The sequence below is a fragment of the Scedosporium apiospermum genome (assembly GCF_000732125.1).
Source record: "Scedosporium apiospermum strain IHEM 14462 chromosome Unknown SEQ_SAPIO_0154, whole genome shotgun sequence".
In the NCBI taxonomy this organism is placed as follows: Eukaryota; Fungi; Ascomycota; class Sordariomycetes; order Microascales; family Microascaceae; genus Scedosporium; species Scedosporium apiospermum.
In genome coordinates, this window is record NW_015971855.1 from 302,555 (window position 1) to 327,381 (window position 24,827).

General features: G+C 52.0%; 4 protein-coding genes and 1 pseudogene across 4 annotated transcripts; 4 read left to right on the plus strand and 1 right to left on the minus strand.

The window, feature by feature from the left end:
- Nucleotides 1-652: 652 nt before the first annotated feature.
- On the plus strand, nt 653-7,891 carry SAPIO_CDS9894 (annotated as a pseudogene; the record flags this gene model as incomplete).
- A 243-nt stretch (nt 7,892-8,134) lies between these two features.
- Nucleotides 8,135-9,945, minus strand: SAPIO_CDS9895 (Aspartate--tRNA ligase, cytoplasmic; the record flags this gene model as incomplete). The annotated part of the gene is made up of 2 exons (XM_016791181.1): nt 8,135-8,812; nt 8,884-9,945. The coding sequence occupies 2 exons, from the start codon at nt 9,943-9,945 to the stop codon at nt 8,135-8,137; spliced, it is 1,740 nt and encodes a 579-aa protein (XP_016639025.1).
- Nucleotides 9,946-11,164: 1,219 nt separating this feature from the next.
- SAPIO_CDS9896 (uncharacterized protein) lies at nt 11,165-14,795 on the plus strand (the record flags this gene model as incomplete). The annotated part of the gene is made up of 5 exons (XM_016791182.1): nt 11,165-11,339; nt 11,406-11,531; nt 12,002-12,342; nt 13,068-13,143; nt 13,585-14,795. 5 exons carry the CDS (start codon nt 11,165-11,167, stop codon nt 14,793-14,795), a joined length of 1,929 nt encoding a protein of 642 aa, XP_016639026.1.
- Nucleotides 14,796-19,610: 4,815 nt separating this feature from the next.
- Nucleotides 19,611-21,829, plus strand: SAPIO_CDS9897 (uncharacterized protein; the record flags this gene model as incomplete). The annotated part of the gene is made up of 4 exons (XM_016791183.1): nt 19,611-19,638; nt 20,006-20,280; nt 20,417-20,813; nt 21,000-21,829. 4 exons carry the CDS (start codon nt 19,611-19,613, stop codon nt 21,827-21,829), a joined length of 1,530 nt encoding a protein of 509 aa, XP_016639027.1.
- Nucleotides 21,830-23,067: 1,238 nt separating this feature from the next.
- SAPIO_CDS9898 (Uncharacterized protein) lies at nt 23,068-24,510 on the plus strand (the record flags this gene model as incomplete). The annotated part of the gene is made up of 2 exons (XM_016791184.1): nt 23,068-23,286; nt 23,428-24,510. The coding sequence occupies 2 exons, from the start codon at nt 23,068-23,070 to the stop codon at nt 24,508-24,510; spliced, it is 1,302 nt and encodes a 433-aa protein (XP_016639028.1).
- Between the last annotated feature and the right edge of the window lie 317 nt (nt 24,511-24,827).

The following is a 24,827-nucleotide window of genomic DNA, read 5'->3' on the forward strand; positions in this document are numbered from 1 at the left end:
ACATTCTACAATAAAACCTTTGTTTTCTTTCTACCAAAACTGAGCGACTCGCCGAAACCAGAAATTTCTCCATGAATCCTAAAGGACCTCCTCGAAGACAGCATTTCAAACTTCACAATTCTAGACATCAATCGATTGTGTATAACCGCCAGGTCACCGATCACCACTCAATTCTTTCAAATTCCAGCCCTGCGCGGTTTCCTTCGCTGTCGAAGAAGATTCCTGTTCCACAATGCCGCAATGCGTTCCGTTTACCCATTCCGGACTCTTTCTAGGATTCCTAGCAACCAAGTCCGTATGTTCGTCCGAGCACGTTCTCCGCAACCGGTGCTCGAGAGCACCCACCTTTGTTCGAGCCCCATGCGGAGGTTGACGAGGTAGGTAAATGCGAGTTCTCGAATCATTAAGTCTAGGTTTCATAGAGTTCAGCACCGAAGATGCCCTCGTCTCTTCTCACATATGTCATTCGATTCGTCCCCTGCCATTGTCTTCCCGATTCTCTTCTCTCTTTTATCATATCAGGCCTCCTCCATAACCAACAGCTCCGGTGATTTCGAAATCTTCTTATCTTGTGTTCATTCAAGGATTGTACATCGGTGACGCCATATCTCCCAATGTCCCATCCCCGAGCGTTCAGTTTTTCCATGTAGCCATGTCCTCGCCCACCAAAGACCCGATTGGCCCCTCTCATGAGATGGAGACAACCGAAGAACCGCAATCTCCACAGGAGCCTCTCAGACCTCACGAGTCCGAGGAACCTTTGGAAGCTCACATAAGTCATGAGCACGCAGAAGCCGTCGAAGACACCCCTGAGCATGAATTTACGATTGAGAACCCTACAACACCTGACAACCCTACGTCCACTCACATTGGCGCACCTATTGAGAACGTTGCCCATCCTCAGCATGATCCCGATTTAAATTTTGACGACGAGCTTCGTGTCCTCGTTAGCCGCATTGTTGAGGCAACACGTGCCAGCGTCGTCCTTGGCGACGGTTCTCCTGCTCCAGATGCCGACAGCTTTTCCGGCGATATCCATGATCTTGTGGCTAAATACGTTGGCGATTTCCCCGTTTCCTCTCGAAAACCTCTGGAGAAAGAGGCAATTCTCAGCCCTCTTAAGACGAGCGAAGGAGACCAGGACAAGTACTACAGTGATCTTCAAGAGACGGTTGTCAGCCAGCAAGGAAGGCTCGGAAATTTGGAGAAGACAGTCAAGGCTCTGCGGGAGGATATCACGAAGACAAAATTCGACAGCAACAATGTTGCGGATCAGTTGGCCTCAATGGCGGAAGATGCCCAGGCAGTGGAGAAGCATAATGAGGAGCTTAAGATGCATGCCAGAAACCTGGCTGCCGCTAAGATTGCTACTGAGCAGAAGCTGCGCCAAATGGAAGAGGAGCTCGAGCAGGAAAGGGGTCGGTCTTACGAGAGCGAGCTTAAGTACCAACAACTCTTTGATACCATTAAGGAGAAGAAGGAGGAGCTTGTGGAAGAATTACTCCGCCGTCAGTACCCGCCACTCCCCGAGGAGGAGATGCTTTCTCGACACTACAAAGACCAGCTCTGGGATTACACTATTGATGGGATGGCTCGTGTTGCCAACCAAGCTCTTGACGACCTTGAGGAGGAGGAAAGACTAATCAAGACTATGCGAGAGGAAATGAAGAGCCGACGCCGATATCTCCCTGTGATTCCTCGTGAGTCTAGGGGAGAAAAAGAGAAGAAACCTGAAGATGAACCGGAAACTGTTATTGCTAGGCTTGAGCGCCGCATCAACGACCAAGATAGACGTGCCGACGTGCTCCAACGAATGCTCGACAAGGCTAAAGCTGAGAGGGAGGTGAACACAGCCAATGCAGTCTCTCACCTCACCGCGCAGATCGACGATGCCCTCGACAGACTTTATGTCATAAACACCGACCTCGCCACTGCCGAAGAGGTCCGCGACCTAGCTATAGCACAGGTCAAGGATAGCGAAGCAAAAATATCCCTCCTCGAGAAGGCCCTACTGAAAATCAAGGGCGTACAATCACCATTTTCCGCCAAGTCGCCAGTAGTCGGAAAGGACGCAGTGGTCTCGCAAGACAGCTCGATTCCCGACGGTAGCCAAGCATATTCTGATGGTCTCCCAGGAGACCTGCCACCCACTACCCTAGCTGCAGAATTGGCGGAGCTCCAAGAGTTGACGAGCCACGAGATTGATCGGCGTTCTTCCCTTATTTCCAACCTTGGACTCGACCCTGAACTGCCGCGGACTCCTCGGCCAACAAGTGAGTTGCTCACCCTGCGAGGCCTAAAAGAGGAGAGGGATCGTTTAACCGAACAGCTGGAAAAATGCGGCGAGAACGGTAGGAGTCTAAAGAAGCAGTTGGAAAAGTCCCAAAGGTTGCGCGAGGATCTTTCACAGGATATTGGGGTACTCAAAGAACAGCTTTTTAAGTTTACAGCCATGGCGGCAAGCGAAGCGAACGGCCTACGATCGGCACTCAGAGAGGCCGAGACAGAGCTCGCCGAAACTAGGAATTTGTCTACCGCCCAAGAGACGAAGCACACTGAGAGAGTTTCGGAGTTGACCCGCAAGATCGAGGAGCTTACGGACCAGCTCGAGAACGCGATTTCTTTGCAATCTAAGGACGGTCCCCCTGAAGTCGAAACTTTGCGTCTCCGAGTTTCTGATCTTGAACAACAACTCCTAACGGTACGGGAAGAAGTGACCGCCTCGATAACGGAAGGCTATGATCGTGAGGCCAACAAACTCGCCGCCAAGATTCAAGAACTTCAGGAGCAATTAGAGAAACAAGTCCCTGCCGCTACTAGAGCAGAGATAGAGAGACACCTCGCAACAATTGCCCAGCTCCAGCGGAAAATATCCCAAATGGGGTCCCAGCGGGTTCAGGAGGCCGACTCTGATGACGTGTTCTCAACGCCTGAGACGCTTGTGGCAGAAAATAAGTTCCTCCGTAACGAACTCGAGAAGCTAAAGGATAAGGTAGATCCTTTCCGCCAGAAGGACCGCATCACCGATATTAGAGTGGAGAAGAGGAAACTTGAGGCACTGTTCGGATATGCTGGCATTCCCCTCGATCCCTTCGGCTTTGATCAGGCGCAAACTGAGGAGATGCGCCGCTACAACGCTCTATGCGATGAAGAAGACTTGTGCCACATGATCATCAGGGGGATAAATCCGGCGAGGCAACGTCTGAGGACGATCCATGAAGACAGTCTCAAGAAAATCGCCGCTCTAGAGGAACAGCTTTTGCAGGCGCGGGAAAATAAGGGTTCGAGATGGCTCGATGGCACAGAGGAGGTCTCGGACTCGGAGACCAAGGAAGAGTTGCGCCGGGAGCTCGAGGATACCAAGAGACAGCTTGAAACTTCAATTGTACTACATTCAGTACGGGCCCAACATGCCCGGACGCTCCTAGACAAGTTCGAAGAGGACAAAGCTGAGCTGCTGAAGTGGAGTCGTGATGTCGAGGAGGACCGGCAGAGGACACATCGCACCTACATTAAACCAGAGGATGGAAAAAAGGACTGGAACGTCAAGCCCCGACCCTTGATTGGAAAAGAAGAGGAACTGAGGGCTTCTGCCCTGGTTTTCACGAACTGCTATGGTATACTGAAAAACTACGGCAGCCGGCTGTCAATCATCGCTGGCTTACCACCCGAGAAGGTACCCTTAAGGATCACTGAACTTAAACCCTCCATTCAAGAACTCGAAGAGCACCATTCAGCTGTCACAGAAGCCATCGGCTCTCTGAATTCCAAATTGGATGAGGGCCTCACGTCCCCCGGAAACGAGTCCACACCACTCCTGCAATCTCTCATCGATTTCCTTACGCAGAACACCCGCGCGACGTCTAACCTACACCAAAAAATGCAGGACGCACACCTTTGCCAGTTGATGGTCAGCAGAGAGATTGACGACTTATATGGCGGGGCCTCCATGACCATCGAACAAACTTACGCGGTCCTCCAACGGAAGAATGAGTACCAGATATTGCGTATGAAAATCAAGGCCCAGCATGATGCGGCGCTCAAGATTCGCGACAAGCTGCAAAGCCAGTACTCCGAAATCATGAAAGCCATAGGTTTTAGGCGTGATGAGGTTCACAAGCTATCGGAGGAGGGTACGACATACGTCTTTGAGGCCATGACCGGGAATAGCGTCGCTATCAAGGCATTCGGCAAATTCCTGGACCGAACAGCGGGTACCATCCGCTCAAAACTCAGGAGTTTCCAGGACTCCATAGCAGCAGACCTCTCCGACGCCAAGTTACGTCTGCATGATAGCGAGAAAGAAGTCGAAGACAAGAAAGCCGAGTCCAGCAATCGCAAAGAGCGACTCAGCCCTGACGAAGAGAAGATACTTCAAGAGAAGATACAGTACGTGGAGGTTGTACGAGAAGAGAAGCTGAGGTACGAAGAGTTGCTCGACACGCTTGACGACATTCGCTATTACGTACAAGCCGAGGATGAACTCCTTCAGTTACGTGATACCGAGCTCAAGGAAATTGAAAAGAGGCGCGTCGAGTTGGAGGGGAGGATCTTTGACTATACTGCCGATGAGAGAGAACGAGAGCAAAATAGGGCTATAGTTGAGAAACGAATGGGCCCTTCCTGCCCTCCCGAGGAAATCGAGAAGGAATTAGATTCGATGTGGGCCGCTACCAGAGGCCGTCCGTGGATGTCTCTGCCAGAACTTGAATCAGAGAGGACCGCTCTAGCGCTGAGGGCTACAGATTTGCTCGATGCCCAGAAAGCTCATCCATTCCTACACCGAAGCATGATATGGCCAATGAGCGAGCGTATCTTGCGATATTACCCTTTCAACGACAAAGACCCAAGTTCGAAGGTGAAGGCGCTCGAAGATACCACAAGCGACGAGCCACTTGAACGTTTCGCCGAGGAGGTGGTCAGATGGCGCAACGAGAAAGTCGCAACCTTGGAGGTCGCTCAACAGTACATTTCTATCCTTCAAAGCCAGCTCGGGTACCTCGGTGTGAAACTCGACGCGGCCGAGACAAAGATTGAGCATCTTAGAGAGTTGGTGAGGGAGAGGACAGCGCATTTGCGCGGGGGGGCGGAAGAAAAGGGGGCAGAAGAAGAGACAGAGCAAAATCCGGTGGTCGGCGAACCCGAGCCCCCCAAATCTCCGTTGATTTTCGCATCCGACCCCTATGTCACTGAAGGTGAACGGCTCCCGACCGCCAAGATAGATGACGCGAGCGAGCAGCAGCCGCCACCGATACATGAGGCGCTATTCGAGGTCCAGTTGAGTCCTGGGGGCCCTCCTGTGCCGCAGCGTCCTGGGCAAAGTCCAAACATTTATTCTACCCATGACACATCGCCCGATGTTAGCATCCGTCCGCAGAAACACTCCTCTCCTCTACACTCCCCTCCACGGATGTGGTCGCCTGGAAAGCCTCTTCCCGCTCTCGGCCCGGATAGATTCTTTCCTTCGCTGAACCCGATGGGAAGTTCGTATGCAGAAATCCACCAGCGAGTGGAAAATAGGCTACAGGCGGAAAAGAAGGCAAAGAAGACCAACGCTCCGGGAACCATCTCCGCTTTTGAGAAAGCCATGCAGCAGCTGGAACGTACGGACAGAGAGTTCGGGAAGGCCAATGCTCCAGGGCACGACATCTCGGATACAGCAATCCCCGAGCCTCGAGATGCTATGATTCCAGAAAAAGAGCCGCCTAAACGCATTTCGCCGCGGGACCTGTCTCTTAGTGAACTCCAGCGTATTGTGGATGGGAGTAGGAAGGCAAAAGCGATGAACCCACCCGTTCCGGGACCCAGAAGACCTCGGCCGCTCCCGCAGGCAGAACAACAGCCCCAAGGAGGGTTCAAAGTCAGCAGAGGGCCTCTTCCACCAGGATCGCACCAGTTTGAAGTCGCACCATTGCTCCCCCCGAGGGCGCCACAACCCCAACAGGCGGCAACTGAAAGGCCAGCGGACGAAGAGGAAGAGATCGAAATGCCTGTGACTCGGGGGCTAGTCACGCAACATTCGACTCAGCAGCCCGCGGCCCAAAAGCCGACGGCTCAGCCTCAGGACCCATCAACTCAGCACCCATCGACTCAGCAGCTGGTAGTCCAAAAGCCACCCGCTCAAAAACCATCGATTGAGCAGCGGGAAACCCAAAAGCCAGCTACTCAACAGCAACCGGCAAAGCAGCCGGCAGCGCAAAAACGGGTGACCCAGAAGCCAGCAGCCAAAAAGCCAGCCCCCCAGAAGCCAACCTCTCAACAGCCATCGACTCAGCAGGACACTAGCAAACAACCAGCAACTCAACAGCAATCGACTAGGCAGTCAGCAACCCAAAGGCTGGCGACCCAGGGGCCAATAACCGAAAAGCCAGATACCCAAAGGCCAACAACTCAACAGCCAGCAACCAAAAAGCGAGGTACCAAAAAGCCAACGACCAAACCCCCGACAACGAGAAAAGACCCGGAGAGTGGCGTCGACATCTGGAGGCAATACGATGAGGAAGACCAGCCAGAGGCTGGACCTTCTGAACCACCGAAAGACAAAGGAAAGGGTAAAGCACCCATAAGCAAGGACAAGCCTGCTCAGCGAGGGAAGGAACCCCAGAAGACTAAGCTGCCCCTGCTTGATCAAGTTGCGATTAGCGAGAGGCTTCAGCAACTGGAGAGGGATTTCGTACAACCAAGGGTTGGGTGTGGGAACCACGGCGGATATGAAGAGACGGATACAAGCGAGAGCGACGATGATGGCCTTGGCGGTGATAACGACGAGGACGACACCGGCGGTCACGGCTACGGTGGGTGCGGGGGATATAGCAAAGGGCACCATGAGAAACATCCACGTGTGAACATGGGAAAATATCCTGAATTCCGCAACCAACTGAAGGATCTTGATGACATGATTAAGGACGGCACCAAGAAGGCTCAGGACGAGATCGCGCAGCTCGATGAGGAGATGAGGAAGGCCGAAAGGGAAAGATTATCCGAGCTGGAGGACTGGATCGACAAGGAAGTGTGGAAGGTCGACTTCCACAAGAAGGTCCTCGAAGAAGGAAGGCAAGCTCTCGAAAAGAGTCCCGCATACGTATCAGAGAATGAGGAACGGGATCAGGGGAGGCACCGCAGATGTTGTGGCCACAATAGTTCCAAGAATGACCAGGCCAGAACAGGGAACAACTGCCCATGCGACCCTACCATCGGCTGCGGGTGCGACTGCAACTGCCAATTCCACCGATCCCATGCCTGCGTGCTAGATTACAACTGCAAGAAATCAATCGCCCGCGGTCCCATCACCGGCGCCCTAGCGGCCACCAGACAGCATGCCTACGAACACGTCCGCGCCTACGTCCGGCTAATCCGGCTCATCCTCGTCTTCTTCCTCTGGCTCACGCACCTTCCGGACTTCGTATTCACCAAGGCGAAGCGCTACCTCGTCCCGCCATTCCTCCGCCTCCGCAGACGACACCAACAGCACCCTCCGGTCCCCGAACCTCCGCTCTGCTGGCCGTGCTTCCAAGCGAAGGACGCAGTGTACATCTTCTACCACGTATTACTCCTCATGACGATCCAGGTCTACGTCGCGGCGAGCAGAGAGCGCGAGCTTTGGCTCTTCGGGAACTCGAGGCTGAAGGCGGCGTACGGACATAATTTGCAGTACGGCATACCGTATTTCGCTTGGTTTTTCAGGGTTGATCCACGGTTGACGCTTACGAGGTACGAGTTTATTGCTTGGGCCTGCTCTTGCCTGGACACGCTGTTGGGGATTCTGGGACCGGTCTTTGACGGGGTTGCTTTCGCTTTGGAATTGATTTTGGAACAGATGAATGTTTTCTTTTGGAGGGTCGTCGGCAGGGTGGTGGGACATGGTCCCCTTGGCACATTGTGGAGGATCTAGTTTTTCTTGTGGATGTGGTGTAATTTTCCTTCTTCGTCTGTTTATCTAGCTTTTAGGGGAAGCTTTGTCTTGTTTTGTTGTGGTTTGCTCTTAGGAGGAGAGAGAGAGTCTTTGAATCACGCTGTCTTTACATCAATCGAATACGGTTTTCATTTTTATTTCGTAACACATCGCTCCTCAAAGTCCTCCTGTACTAGTTAAAGGCTGCGGCGGCGCATTCCTTAACTTTCCTTTCAAACAAATTTAAGGAAGAAGTCGCTTGGGCGTCCTGGGATAGTAGCTCGCTAGATGTACACTGGGGAGATTGAGATACCACGCAACGACACGGTCGAGACCGATGCCACCACCACCGTGGGGAGGCACGCCAACGGACCTAAACACATCGACATACTCCTTGATTCCGGGAGAGGTGGGGTCAATGCCCTTCTTCCTCAAGCGAGCCTCAAGCTCGGTGGGGACGTGGATACGCTGGCCACCCGACAGGATCTCCTGGCCGCGCATGAAGAAATCGTAGGCATTGGTGACCTTGGGGTTCTCGGGGTCCTCGATGGTATAGAAGGGTCTGGCAGACTCGGGGAACTTGTCGAGGACGTAGAAGTCGGTTTTATACTTTTCTCGGATGAGAGCGCCGAGAGCCTTCTCCTGGGGCGTGCTCATGTCCTCGTCGTCACTGACGTTGCGGAACTCCTCGGGGCCCTCCTCTCGGAGTAGCTTCTGGCCTTCGGCAAAGGTGAGACGGACTTCCTTTCCTGGCTCGGGGAGCAGGAAGTCTTCGGACGGGTATACGGTGCGAATCAGCTCAATCTGCTTGGCGCACTTCTCTTCGAGGCCCCTGAAGATGTAGAGCAGAACGCCCTCCAGCATATGAAGAACCTCGTGGTAGTGGTCCTCGATTTCCATTTCGAGATCAAGACCGGTGAACTAACGGGTGTCGCACACAGAGTTAGCAAGAGTCACAGCTTCTTCATAAAATTATACATAAAAATGCTCACCTCGGTCATATGCCTGGGGGTATTGGAGTTCTCTGCACGGAAAACGGGTCCAATACAGTATACTCGCTTCCTACCACCGGCGATCTCAAATTGCTTGTAGAACTGAGGCGACTGCGCCAAGAAAGCGGCCTTGTCAAAGTAAGGCATGGAGAAGACGTTGGCACCACCCTCGGAAGAGGCACCAATGAGGCACGGAGGCTCAAATTGAACGAAGCCCTTGGATTCAAGGTAATCGCTGAATAGCTTTCGTACAGTCATGCGGACATCAGCAATTGCCTGCTGCACAGGAGCCCTCTTGTGCATGGCGGGGTTGTTCAGGTGGGTGCTCATGGACGCATGGGCGATAGAGTCAACAGAGAGCGCAGCAACCCCGTCCTTGACCTCCTCGACATCCTTACCAGCATCGGCGGCGTGGTGCTCCTCATCCTCGAAGCTAGAGACCGCTCGGTTGGCAACAGCCAAGCTCATTCCGAGAACGGGGGGTCCAGGGGCGACAAGGTAGCACTTCGAGATGTGAAGCTCATAGTCGGATACCTTGCAGCTCTTGACGGGCTCCAGGGGCTTCACAACCTTTGCCTCCACCAGAACGAAGCTCTCCAGGGTCAGAGAGCCAGTCCACTTAACCATTTGTCTCGAGACGGGCTTGCCCTCGTTGTTGGCTACCATGACACCCTGAATGGACCAGTCCCTCTCCTCGCGCAGCTCGACGAAGGCCATCTTGGCGCCCTGAAGACGGGAGTTCTGAATCCACGCCCGGAGTTTGATGACCTTGTCGAGATGCTCATCCCCTATATCCTTCAAATGTACGCGCTCGGCATCGACCTTGGTGGTGGGTGTGATATCGCCGTAGTTTTCCTTGGCGAGGTCCTCAGCAGCGCCACTAGCAGCCTTCGCAGCGGCGGCGGCAGCCTCTCGTTCGGCAGCCTTCCTAGCCTTCTCGGCTTCCTTCTTCGCCTTGGCTTCGGCCTTCTTGGCGGCCTTCTTCGAGGGCGCGGCACCCTCAGCGCCGGCAGCGCCAGCTTCGGCGGCGGGGGGCTTCGGGTCCGAAGGGGCGTCAGCCATTGTCGTGGTAAGGTGAAAGGTCTAGATCGGTAGACAAGTGAAAAAGGAAGTTTCGCAGGGACGAAGGACGAATTCGAGAAAATCGACCAGATTTTCTTCTTATGAGAGGAGCAATATTGCAGTCGCGACAGCAATTGAATCAGCCTTGGTGCAAACTCTACGAAGCCCGATTAGCCATGGCGGGGCAGTTCCTGGAAAAATGACCCCACCATCGCACCTCCCCTCTAACAATTGTGGTGACTAACATGCGACGGGACGCCGAAGGAGTCAGAGATATCACGTGATTGTGAACAGAGACAGACCAAAGGTATCATTCTGATCGCCATTGAAGCAGCAATGAGCTCGAAACGTTAATTGACAACTGCTCACTGTCAGATGAGGACCTGTCTGGGGGGAAAGGGGGAAATTGAGCAGTGGAATGAGAAATATAAACCCAGAACCATTGATCAAATCACATAAGATATCGTTCTCAGGGGTGTCTGAAGAAGGCGCTCCTACCCCGGGTCTTCGGTGTTAACCCCCCTTCCCATCTGGGATCTGGGATACGGTTCAAAACATGAGTCAATCTCTGTCTGGGGACGCAGGGCGCTTTGTCATGGGAGCCAGAAACTCTCCAATGCCTTCTTCGCCGCCGCTCCAGCTCCCTTGGGGGTAGCAGACCAGCAGTCTTTACCGATACCAAAAGGTGCTCAGCCTCCATGCAAGTTTCAAGCTAAGGCTTTCCCGTCGAAGTCAGTTTAGAACCGCTCACCAAGCCCCCGAGTTGATCCTTGCTCGATATGTATTGGCTGCGATTCGGGTAACCGATGTTGGCTTGGTGTCCACGAGTGACCCTCCGATCGATCTATGTCTCTTCCCAAGAGGTGCTGCCATCATGAATATATCCATCTTCCGCGTCTGATAAGCTTCGAATTTTACTGCTCTGGGTCTAATTCGTGGCCAATCTGAGGAGGTGGTCGTGAAGCTTTTCACTGTTTCCGCTTCACAAGCAAGCTGAAAGTCCAGCCACACGACGTCAGTGTCTCAAAGCCCTCCCAATAACTCATGAATGAAACATTCCAGGTCCAGGTCGAGGCGATATGCTCTCACATCTCGTAGCTTGATAATTTTATATAACAGGCCCAGACTCGAGCCCAACAGATGACCGATTAACTCCAATTCTCAAGCTTCCATCGTACATAACCAGTATTCAATACCTTGCAGCTCATCCAACACAATCATGAACTTGGTCAAGAACGCCCTCGGTGGGAACTCCGGCAACGACACCAACAACAGCCAAAACCAACAGACCCAACAAGGCAGCAGTAGCTCCGGAGGTGGATTCACTAATAAGCTCAATGAAATGGCCGGCGGTGGCCGCGAGGGCGAACAGAACGAAGATGCCCTTGACAAGGGTAAGCTCCAATTCCCTGCCAATACCTTCCTCTAGTTTCCATGTCGTTATTCTAACCCGACCATAGCCATCGACTATGCCCAGGAAAAGTTCCTCGGCCAAGGCGACCAATCCAACGAGTCTGCTTTGGAGCAGATGAAGGACAATCAGATTGCCGGCGCCATTCGCAGCGGGTACAAAAATGTCACTGGGAGTGAATTCCCCATTAAGGAGAAGAACAAGAAGTCTGGAATGTAAATGTTGAGTCCGGCTAGATGCAGATCAATGTTGGCCTCACGAACAAAGAAAGGGCGGAAGAAGACAATAGAGGAAAAACAGATGAGCAATTCCCAAGTCAATTGACGCTATATCTATTGTTATTTATATTCTTTGTGGTATTGTTCAGTAGACGCAACTACTGTGTTCTGGAGGGAGTCCTCGCCTCTCTCTGCCTCTTTGTCTATCGCAACTATCTCCAGCTTCAGATCCAGTCCGCCCAATATATAAAGCTAGGAAAGCTCTCCCCAAGACTTGAATCGAATCACGCAACTCAACTCATTACGCTTCTCCACGAACGCTCCACGCGATTCTGGATTCTGCAGTACTGGCACGGCATTCTACTTTTTGAGCATTACCCATTCCTCTTCACAAAAATGTGCTTTCTAACCTCACAAGTCTTCACAGTCTGTGCCCACCGCATAACTGGCGTCCAGCAATGCCCCGTTTCCCGCAAACGGCAGGAAGAAGAACGCCATAAATTTGAGGGCCATATCTGCAAGTTCATCGGCTATGGAGCAAGCCGTTCCACCAAGTCCACGGGCCAAATCATCTTCGGCTGGTGTCCCGAGTGCACCTCGACCTTTACAGGAGGGAATATCCTGGACGGGAAAGTGATCCGGCGATACTGGGCTATCAAGGGCCTATTCTTCATCGAAAGGCCAATACGCTCGAAGATTATTAACGGGGCTTATCTTTTCTCTACCTTTTACGATGGAATCTTGGATGATGAACTACTTGGCGATCAGGTGAGCTGTGAAGAGCTGTCGCTTGCCCACACACTCGGAGTGTTTGACAAAGCCCCTGAATCGGTAAAACAATGCGCTCCATGCACCAGGGAACTGATTAATGGCACGCTCATAGGACCTTATCTGAATGGGGTTCGAGAGAGCACTCTCGAGTGGGCGAGATCACTCTCCCGAACGGGTGTCACCAACATCGCGACTAGGAGTCGTTTGTCGACGATCCCAGAAACGCCCGACGAACATGCAGAGCGAAGATCCGAAGGTGCTGTTGGCGATTCGGCAGCCAGGCAAACAGGATGCGACGGGAATGATGTCTCCCCAAAAGATTCTGTCCCCAACACTTTCAACGGTGCCAACGACTTAGAACGAACAGCTGTTCACGACACAAGGTCGGGAATAGAGGCCCGGCGTCCATCTATCTTGAGAAAGGACTTTCTCCCATATGTACCTTTCTTCTAGAAAGACTGGATCTGGTGTAAGGGCTTTCCAAGGCATGTCAGATTAGGTACGGCTGCCTCCAGTATCCACTAAGACCCTCTTCCAGCACCTTCAATGTTCCTTAACGTGCCACCATTGCGGGATCAACCCAGTTTTAAGAATACTACGAAGAACATTAATTGTAACAATCCTCCAAATTCTGTCCCACGAGTCCTTTGCAAAAATGAAACAATTCGTAGAAGATGCAGAATTGCCTTGACGGAGCCACAAGTGGCACCACTTGCCTACAGAGCCGTGCGGAATCCTGTTCGAAACTATCACGCAACGCCTTCCTGATGAGGCACATCTTCATCCTCGCCCTCAAAGGTAGAAACCGAACTTCCATAAAACCCAAGTCGCTCTTCCCAGATAAAATAGCTTAGACATAAGCTTCTTCAGTTTCGCCATCAAAGTCCAAGAGTTAGAGATATACAGAATCTTAGAATCTCGCAAATGGGTCTCATCACTCGACAGTCTAACTGTATGCAGCGCACTCGCCTCGACACACTTGTTACGTGCGACATCTTGCCACCGAGAGCCTTACTCTAGCACCTGCCGTCTGATGTTAGTCACAGGTGATTGTTGCCCGCTCATTCGAAGTTCAAACAACATTAGAGCTCTATAAGCCAGACTGTCGCGGAGAGCTCATTTCCTGAATCCACACATTTCTGGTTATCAACGAGAGTGAGGATGAGAATTGGGGACGTTTTGAGATGAAGGCCCGTTATCTCCAACTCGCTCTAACTACTGCCATCCTGGCCTATCCAGGACAGTATCCCTTACGTGGACAACCCGACAATGAAGGGCCCAATAAACTAAACGACGTCACGGCGTCCTTCTCCGAGTCCCCACTTCTAAATAACCATGTCGACGGAGACCCAAAACCTCGCCTTCAGGCGAAGGTCACTGCCTATGAGCTCATCTGCTTAGGCGAAAATACCCGGGAATTCTGCGATCTCATCAACCAGTACCCTTCGGTTCGCAAAAAACTTAACGACTTCGACAGCAGTCTCACGGTCTTTGTCCCTGCCGATACCGCTTTCGAGAATCTTCCCCAGCTCAGAAGCGAACACCTACTCCCGGAGTTCTTAAGGAAGATGATAAGGTACCATGTCGTAGACGACATATACTCCCTCGACCGCGTCATGTCGTCGCACACCATCCCGACTCTGCTCAACGAGAGCTCGCTAGGTTACAGACCACAACGCGTGCGCGTCTCGGTAGATCTTTCGGGGATCGACCTCAACTTTGGCTCTCGTATCACCCAGTCCGGTATCGAGGTTGCGAACGGCGTCCTCCACATGATCGAGGACCTCCTGATGCCTCCCCCACGGCAGGGCAAGCTTATCAAGACCCTCCCCGCAAAGCTTACCACTTTTGCATCTGCCATGGAGAAGACGGGTCTTGCAGACGACTTACGCCAGGAACCGCAGGCGGGAGGTACGATATTCGCTCCCTCGAATAGAGCATGGGAGAAGCTCCGCCCGGACACTTCTCGCTTTCTTTTCTCCAGGGATGGGGAAAAGTACCTTCGAGCCCTTTTAGAATACCATATTGTTATCAACGCAACACTTTACTCAGACGCTTACTACAAATCCAAGACGGCATCTCCCCACGACATACCCGGTTTCACGGTAGAGGCAGATCAGATGTCCTTGCCCCCGATTAAGCGTCGCCATGCCTCTCCTCAATCTCTCCTTCCAAACCGCACAATCGAGGTCGACGTCGTAACCTGGATGGAGTTCTCTGAGATGTCCATCAATCGCGGGAAGAGTTGTGTCATGGTCCAGGACGGCATCGCCAGTGACGGAGTCGTCCATGTTGTCGGGTCCGTCCTCATCCCTCCAAAGTATGGCGGTCGGAAAGGCCACGACGAAGATGCTAAGAGGAACTTTGACCGTGATGGAGTTACGGTGAAGGAGTTGAAGGAGAGACTGGATGAGTTTATCAAGAATGACGATGGTTCCGAGCTGGGATGATGTTATGACTATTTGTGCAACTTTTATCCATAATGATTAAAGCTCCAAATTAATGAATGAAACCCATTGAACTAGCCGCCACTACGTCGACCTCTCTCGATTCAGCCCTGTGAAGCCCTCGAATCGAACTTGATATGAGCCGGTTAGAGTGGATGGGTAGGGACTACAAAAAAATGTGTCCAATGTGGGGGAATAGAAAAGGGGTTCGACTAAGTAGACGTCTAGACGCGAAAATATATGAAGCTATCTCGTGTAGGTCACGTAGCACGGATAGCTCTGGGGTATCTAATCCTCCTTTCGCGTTCTTTTTTCCTCTTTCTTCATCTATTAAAAAAGGTCGGCCGTATAAGTCGCGAGACCACTCTCGGACCCATTGGACCGTTCGCCATTCCAAGCCTACAAAGTAAGAAGCGGAAGTGATCTCTTGACGATGGCCTGGCAAGTCTGGTAATAAGAAGGCCGTGCCTTCACCTTTTCCAAAAGTAGTGTACTAATAATACCGAAGAGGGACTATCCACTCGAAGAGGCAACTCAACACGATTAGCTTCAAATCTTGAAATGGCCCACTAACTCCGAAGTACGAAGTAGCTCCAACGAAGAACAGCAGAGATGGTTCGCGTAGTTTTTTGTTGCGTTGAGACGAGCGTCCAGCGTCGCTACTACGGTTACAGTGAAGCAGTGGAATGATGAATGACATCGAGCTAATTTAACTAGTGATCTATTGATGTCCATCTTTGTGAAATAGGAGAGCCAGAGCGGAACGGCCTAACGATGCCAACACCGAACGGCAATACCAAGCATCTTTTAACAGCATCAATCCATCAATCGTTAGAATACGAGATGCCAACTCCGGTGTAGTCGCGACTCGTGAGCCGGGAAGTACCTGTCATGTCGCATACTTCCCCATTGTGATATCTTCCATTAGCCGACTGCAACGTCAATACATACGAAATACAAATACAGTGGTGGGTAATTTGACGTCTGGAAACCATATCAGAGTTTGCTTTGGCGGACACCGAATGCTCCCTCGTTTGGAGGTCATACGACGGTATCGTTTGTGACGTACTGAGTACATGTACTGAATCTACTTCGTCGAATTTTACCCTTCGGTCATACTTTCCAAAGGCATTTTTTCATGTGCGAACTCGGTCTCCGAGTCAAACGGAAAGAGCATTTGCGGTACAGTTGTAATCTTAGTTCTGTTAGTATCGAGCTGGAACATGAGCCTATCCATGCATAATGCCTACCCGGCGCTGCGTGTTAGTTTGAAAGATGAGGTGGACGTCAAGTATCAATCCCAGATAGCCTCGCCCCTCGTTTGGACAATACTGAGTAGTTGACTGGAGCAACTTTGTACTTGGAGGCTGGGCGACGAGCATCGAGATAACGCTATGGAGTACGAAGTACAGGTATCAAATTGAGGTGTTACCACTTCGTAATACTCCATACTTCGTGGTGGGGTGCAGATCGACGTGATGCCGCACATGGAAGCGTCATTCAAGCTCTGGAGGGACGGCCGAGCACGGTCTTGGATCACCGAGCCAATCAAGTGCACGAACCCAAGCCATAAACCGCAAGACCCCATTGCCAATGTTGCTTTAGGAATTGAAGCCATTGGACAGACATAGATACTTGGTGCAGGAGCGTGTCCGAAGACTGCAGCAAAGGGAGCAAAGCATGATGATCATCTCGGACATTCAAGGACAATTGTAGTGTATGCTTTGATTCATCATTTTGTTGAAGCGAGTCGACGGAAGTGGATTGGACCTCCAAGAACATTGATTTGCAGCGCGAGGCTGCTCGGACAAGGACGTTTGAAACCATCAAGTCAAACCCACGAGGTGGAAGAAACGCCACTGGCTTTAACCACCCGGGTTACCGAGCGATGTGGGGTTTGGTTTATTCTCGCAGGGTTTACTTCGTATTTATCAATCCATTCTATCTCTTGAGTCTGATCCCAATCTGGCGGTCAAGCTTGACCACTTAAGGGCGGAGAAATAGGGGTCGATCAAGAGTCGGAAGGAGGGGAGACGAAAGACGGAAGCGCACACTGCACCGCAGAGGCCCGTTTAGGAAAAGCAGAGCAGGGGTCCTAACCGCCAACGGCGCGGATTGACAGATCACGCTTGCTAAATTACTCGGTTCTCACTGCTCAGCGATCCGAAGGAGATGGGGGGCGACGATGGAGCCGTGCCAGTGGTACGGGCTCAAGCGGTCCTCGAGTGCCTGCGCTGTTATTCAAACTAAACTAAACCACGAGGCAAGTGGCGATGCAATTGATCGGAATCATTTAATGCCGTTTTGATCAATGGATGAAGACAAACGCCCCTTACCTTGCATCTCACCAGCATACACGGGTACAGTGTTTGCAGAGGGCCAACCTCGGTAATCCGTCCTCCGCGCGTAACTCGAATCAAGTGACGGACGCTGCTCGCAACTGCTCACCGCTAGGAACCCGATCGTCGACGTCCATCTGACAGCTCTCGTCGTCTTGGCTAAACTGCAACCACGAGCACACAGGTAGAGCATCCTCATTTAACCAAGGACACGCCAAAGTCCCCTATCGCCGAACCAGAACCACCGTCGAGCCCACGACTACCACCTTGGCCAGACTTCTGAACGCTTGGATCGACGGATTGAGATTCGAAAATCCATTTGCAGCATTTCCATAATTAACTACTACTTTGTACCCCTGACAGTTGAATTTCTTTCCAATCAGCGTCGCCTGGCACAACAACCACTCCTCGATAGCGCCATCCCTCGTTGAACAGATCCAACGATCACAATTGATCAATCTTGTTGACTTGGCCTCGTATTCCATTTTCTAATAATACTCACGATCCTCGCACTCCCACACCCAGAAACCAAGCAGTCTCAAAGGCCCTGCATTGCTCGGGCTCGTCTTGAAGAAACTCCGCCTCGGCTTTGAACTTCGATGTCTTTCTGTCTTCTCGACAACCTCACAACTTGACTCTAAGATTATATTAAGGTTGTCTCCCCAGATTCGAGAACGGTCTCGTGCCACCGACCCGTGGACGTACATTGGTTCTAAAATACACACACTTGTGGACAAAGGAGACACACAGGTAAGTTTATGACATCGCTCTCTTTCCTCTTTCAACGCTTGCTCTTCGTCATTCTTGTCGATGGCGCCAAATACCGCCCCCTTCCGAGTCTCTATTCGTTGAAACCCTTCAGCCCATCCACATTTAAGATTCGATCCTCCCTTCCCGCCCGCCATGCCGTAGCGACTCGATGCCACCTTGCTTCGCCCCCTACCATCTTGTACAAGTAAATCCTGTCATCTTGCCTGCCCGATTTGCCTTGTGGCGTCCAAGTGTCCAACTGAGGTGCCGAGTTCGCCGGAGCCCGTCCCTGGTGCCGAGCGCTATATTTTGTTGGGGTCCCCCCATCTCCGAACCTGGCCTTGTCTTCACTTACCTCGTAATCTTTTTCCAACTCCCTTCACGACCGGAAACTGACCGTCCGTCGCGTACGCCTTGCACAGCACCCCGGGCGCACGACAGCAGAGCACGAAGTACGTGAGTAACCTCTCTTTGCTTTCTCTTCTTGGAAGAAGTCTGCCAAGAAAGAGAAAAAAAAAAAAAGGAAGCCTGCATATCTTTCTCCTAAAATGTCATTGAAACCTATTGCCCCTGCTTGTAGTACCCGTCCCCACAACGTCAAATCCTCGTGGACATGGTCCTGGAGAAAGTATAGTCATGCCCTACGTCATTCACTACTCGTCACTCCCGCTCCCACCCACAACTTTGTCGCTAGAGGCTTCGTACACTATGTTCCACGCACAGCAACTCAATCGTGCTGTGCGATGTACATATTCCGTTTCTCATCTGAGTTTCTCTTTTGTCCACCTTGAATTGCAGGGAAGTGTACCCGAAACAAATCTAACACTCGTTTCTGCGGTAGTTTATTAGCTCTTGCAGGGCACTTTGCCAGAGCAGTGGGTCAAGGTACAAGGTACCAATCGCAACGTACAATATTGTACGAAGTACTTCGTAGGGTACCAGGGCCGCTGCATTGTCTGACGACACTCCAGTGACTCCACTACTCTCCGTTCTTCGTACGCCCCAAGCCAGAACGCGTCGCATTCTTTGTACCAAACACTCCTTTTGACAAGTCGCTTCCCCACTTCTACTCTCGCCTCTCAACACTAGCATCATTTTGCGACCCTTTTGCCGAGTACTCAAACTTCCTGCCGCCGATTGGCCCCCTTAATAACTGGAACCCGTCGATACAATTGTACTTGTACGAAGTACCATAAACCACCCGTTCAGCATTCTGGGTCCAAAGTACACTAGGGCGAGACAAGCGTGGTACGGTACCTCAGCACCACTAACGACAGCACGCTACGCTCCATACAGTGTAGTTTTACTGAGGGCACAGAGCTTCTGGAGCAATTCAAGTCCCCGACCGATTTTTGGCTCAGCGGGCTCTTTCGATTCAATTCAATTCAATTCACTCGATTCATTCATCGCCTTTTTTTACCTTTCGACTCTCTTCGACTCTGGGCGTTCTGACCAAAAGTTCATCCAATTGTTCCCTCCCGGCTTAATATTTCGGGCCCCCTAATAATACGACTTTCTTCTTTCCTCACACCCACCAAACTCAAAACCAACTTGTCCCACTTTCTACGCACGACCGATCCTAAGCTCACGACGCTCCTCTCTGCCTTTCGCCTCTGGGAAGGAAAAAGGGGGGGTTCAGCTCAAACGCAAATAGTACGAGAAACGGCTGCGAACGCACTCCTTCCTATCACAATTTTGAAGTCGTCATACGCGACGACCAACGATCAGAATGTCGACGGCACAGTCCTTCCCGCCAGGTAAGAGATACCGCCAATCACCCCTAGCATTCCCAGTGTTCCCAGTGTTCCCAGCGTTCTCTCACCCCCCACCTGCTTTCCGTGCCTTGATTTCAATTCCCTGATTCTCCTCGATCCTGATTTCCCTGCACCACCCTCTGTTCTTGGCTCCGCTCCTTCGTGCGACGATGTTGGATAGGCTCCCACCCCCCGTCACCCATTTTGTCTCCCTTCATCTCTTGCTCTCCATGTATCCTCCTGAAATCATCCGAATCTTGTGTCAAGTCGAGATTGTTGTTTCATATCCCTTATCAGCATCATCATTCACATGCACGGCACCGGTCCGATAGCGCCCAGGTTCCTTGATATTGACGGAAACAAAAAGCAGGACAAGGTTCCGCCGGCCCAGGCCTGACGCTCAATCTCGCCTCGAATAACCCTTTCCGCAATCGAACCACCTCCCCCGTCAACGACTTCTTCGGTAATAAACCTACCTCGCCGCCTCCCGCCTCGCCCTTCGACGATCCCATCATCCCTGCTCGTCCTCTATCGAGAAACCCATTTCTTGATCCGGTAGTCAAGCCATCTGAACCTCTGCTATCACCGGGTGTCATGTCGACCCAATCCGATAGAGTAGCATCTCCCAGCGCCGAAGAGCTTTTTGTACGTATATTGCTTCGTCTCCCCGTGTCACCGTGTCACCATCTCACATCCACTTTGCCCTTTAAGCAGCGTGGATGGTGATCTTGCCTATGTCCTCGCCGGTATGGATATGCTGACATTTTGGTGGGGTTCTTAGGATTCCTTGACTCTGGGAGACGAGAAGCCAGCACGACCCAAGGGCGACGAGAACCGACCGATGAACCGCCCTCCGAAGAATGGGCCGCCCCGACCGGGCCACAATCATCGACCGACCCGGTCTCAGGAAGAAGCTATGCGTGCGAGGAGGATGCAGGCCGGTGGTCCCAAGCCCGGTGGCCCTTCGCAGTCCCCGCACAAGCGGCCGGAGCGACGTCCCCGTCGGAACTCGGACTCTTCCCTGCTGATCGATATCGAGAAGCCCCTGACCGAAGAGGATATCAAACAGCGTGAGGCTCGTCGACGTGAAAGGGAGAAAAGGAATCGTCAGCATCGCCCAAATCGGAGGGTTGATGTTATTGACCAGCTTGATGCCACTAGCATGTTTGGAATTGGAGGTAAGTTGGTGCCGGATCCTTCCCCTTTCTTTTCTCTTTTTTGTATCAACAAAAGAAGGGTATCGAAAAGCATACTTGGCGGTTCGCCGCGTCGTGTCTCTGCCATTTCCCGTTCTTAGACACCCGCTTCTCATAGTTAACTCACTTCTTATTTATTACCTGGGCACTAACACCTGTTCAAAGTAGCCTTCCACCACGATGGACCGTTTGATGCGTGCAATCCCCACCGAAACCGCAAGGGCAGCCGCCGTGCTCCATTGAATGCATTCGCCAAAGATTCACTAAACAACTCGATCGGCGGCTCAGGTCCACTTCGGGACCGACCCGACCACTCGACGTTTATGGGAATGGGCAGCAACGAGGCGTTCACCGACTACGCTGGGGCGGTGAATGGGAGCCGTGCTCATGCCGAGATGCTCTTTGACCCAACTAGCCGAGGCGACGTGTTGCACGGCGACCAGAGTCTTGGTCTAGGTACATCGACATTCCTCGAGGGCACGCCGGCCGCAAGAGCCGTAATCCAAAAGCGGGAGGCCGAGCAAGCGGCTGAAATGGCAGAGGGCGGATTACAGCGAAAGAAGTCGTTGGCCCAGAGGATCCGGGGCATAAACAAGGTACCCCGAGAATACATGCCCGGTGGACGGCCTAGTTTCGGAGAAGGAGGCCGTCGTCCTACCTACCCCGACTTGCCAAGGCGAACCACGGAGGGTGAATCAAGCAACAGCCGGAAGTACTCCAACGAGTTTGACAACGAACCCGAATCCATTTCGATCAAGAAGCCGGGAGATCGAGATGGTTCTACGTCTCCCACCAGCCCTCCTGCACGAACACGACAGGTTTCTATCGGTATAGAACGTAGGTCGACGGCTGAAGGAACGATGTCGACCTCGGCCGAGAAGCCTGGTGGTAGTGGACTGTTGGCGAGGGTGAAGAGTCTCAAGGGCGGAAGACGAACCCGACCACAGCCTGACGCACCTGACGCATCTACTACCGCTGCTCCTGGCACGGCTATTTAGTGGAGACCGGGGAGCAGAAGAAGAATACAAAGCCCCCACGGCAGAGATGGCTACGTGCGTTTAAACAGCGAGGCGAAATAGTGATAAGACGATGGCGACAACACAACAGCGCGTGTTTGTTTTCGAAATAACACACACGCATCTCTATTTTTCATTGTATATCTGGAATCTACCGGGCCAGGTTCCGAACGTTGGCGGGAGTGTGTCGAACCCTATACCAAGTTGGGAAGAAACTGGACGTCACCGGTGGCAATTGCACGCGACTCCGTGAGCACACACACTCTGTCATCCATGCTTACCCTCTCGACGGAGTCGGGATTGTACAGGAGATAAACATCAATGTCGACACCATGGACATACATTCAAAACACACACCATTCTTGCCTTCGTTCTCTCTCTGGTCGCGTCTACTACTGCCGCGCAGTTTTCCTTTTGTCTAAATGTTTTGTTTGGCGGTGTACTTTCTCCCGATACCTCATTTTCTTTTCCTTTTTTTTTTTTTCTGTTAATACCTTTGGTTTGAGCTGGAATCTGCCTGGGAGGTGTATTCAACTTGGCTCGTCACCCCAAGTTTCACACTATGGTGGGGAATTCGCTCCCTCAATAATTGATACTTACACGGCAAAGCAGAAGGAAGCTCGGCGGGGCGGGAATGAAGGGGCCGGCCAGGGGGGAACAACTTGAAACTTGTTAGGTGGAGAGCGGACAATGTTGGTAATGCAGTAGATAGATGAATCCATATATCCAAGCCGTACAAATCTGGTTTCTTTTGAAAGTGGCCTACAATAATGATACGTCTTAATGTCTATAAGCCTTGGTCTTGTAGCTGTCGTCTTTCGACGAGTCGAGCCACGAAAAAAACCCCCAAAAAAAAAGAAAAAGAAAAAAAAAAAAAGAAAAAAAAGAAAAAAAAAGAAAAAAAAAAAGAAAAAAAAAGAAAAAAAAAGAAGAAGAAGCGCAAAATGACGCGCTCCTGATAATGTGAAGCAGAAGCAGTATCTGGCGAGGGGGCGAAGTTCTGCCCCAAACGCAAGCGTATGACTTTCACCGAGACGCGTGTGCGTAATCTGATCAAATGCACCGAATTGGCCTCGAAGGGGTCATCAATCCCAACCAAAATCCATTAACCCCGCAATCCCGGGATTCCCCAACCTTGTTTCGAAATTTACCCCACCAAACGACACCGACGAGGAACTTGAGGCGGAAACGACGGGAAACCGCAGGGCAATGACTGACCCATGACGGAAGAAGAAACCAGGAACGCCGCGCTCGCCGACATACTCCCCGTCTCGGCTTCGGTGCTCTCGCGGCTCGAGAGGCGGCGGCGGGATGCGGTTCGGGAAAGGGGACGCTGCGGGATCGGGTGTGGGGAGGTGGACGAGTACGTGCTTATGGGGGGTTTGGAGAGGGGGAGTGTTGTTGGCGTTAGCTCTGAGGAGGAGGACTTTGGAGTCCTGGTGAGTTTTTTCGCCCTTTTTTTAAATTTTTAAATTTTCATTTTTTATTTTTATTTTTGTTTTTATTTTTTAAATTTCCTTTTCCATTTTATTTTATCCCCCTTCCTCTTTAGGATGAGAGGCTCTGACGACGTTCGATAGTTGGCCTTGCAGGTTATTGCAAGGACGGTATGGCGGGGGATAAAGAAGGGCAAGCCCGAGAAGGCACTGGTGGTTTCAACGCAGCCGACTGGGACGATGGTGAGGATGCTTAGGGATGCGGCAGTGGCTGAGATTCATGCTGGGGAGGGCGAGGGGGAGGAGCAGCTAACGGATGTTAGGGAGATAGTGGCGAAGGTGTTGGGGATGGTGTCTATTGTGAGGGTGTTTGATATCAAAGGCGTTTGGGAGGTCCTCGACGATCTTGATCTTAGTGCTGAGGAGAACGTTGCGAGCGCCGCACCCTCACCCAAGGTCCCAGGCAGCCCAGAGGAGAAGTCCTCAGGCCCCGAAATGGAGACAAAGGCCGTGAGAGACGAGATACCAGATAGCGACGAAGAGGTCTCATTATCTCCCTCGCCGCCACCTTCGGCAGCAATGGCGCCAACACCAGAACCTACGCAGAAGGAGGAAGAATCCGGGCTTAGGAAGCCGGACATTATCCTCATCACGCACTTCTCGACACTCCTGACGACGCTCTTCACACACGCAGAGAAAACAACGGCACACACGTCTCTTCAACTCCTCTCGTCTCACCTCCGCTACCTCGCTCGCGCCATGTCTTCCTCGCCTTTGATCCTTATCACAAACTCCATAGCGACGGCTAAAAACCCGGAGATGGCAGTTCCTCCTACCACGATGTCCGGTCCGGGGGGACCACTCCGCCAACCTGCTCGGCGGGTAGATCCGACACTACGGTCCATCTTCGATACGCCGGGGGTCTACTCCTACGGTACGACTAGGTCTTCCGGGAAACCTAGTTTCGGGCTGGTGTTTACGCAGTTTCTGGATTTGCATTTGCTATGTACGAGGGTTCCGAGGACCAGGGGGGACGCGGAGGGGATGGCCATGAGGAAGGACGGGGAGATGGTTTGGGTTGTGGAAGTTTTGTTGGATGAGCTGGGGGTTTGGGATGGGGGTGGAAAGGGGACGAAGCGGAGGGAGAGGAGGTGGGGGGTTGTTGATTGGGTTGGGGGTAGGATCGTGGACGCTTTCGAGGGCGAAGATGTTAAACGACGGATCTGATCGTTTCTGCTTACCAACCACCTCGATACCTGGGTTTGGGTGTATGGTTAACCCCCGTCGTCTCGGGGACGGATTAAGAAGCTTTGACGACGTTTCATGACGGCTTACCAGCCACCCACGGATTTTCATATGGCACAGAGACGGCTTCAACTCTAAATAAGGAGAGAGTTTAATACTTATGTATTTCGTATAAAGAGAAATCGAAGACATAACCAACGTTGTCAGATTTAATATGTGGGGGTCGAGAAACAGTGAAACAAGTTGATGGACGGTGCTAGTTAGTGCGACGCCGCATCCTCTCCGGGCCATTGCAGGAA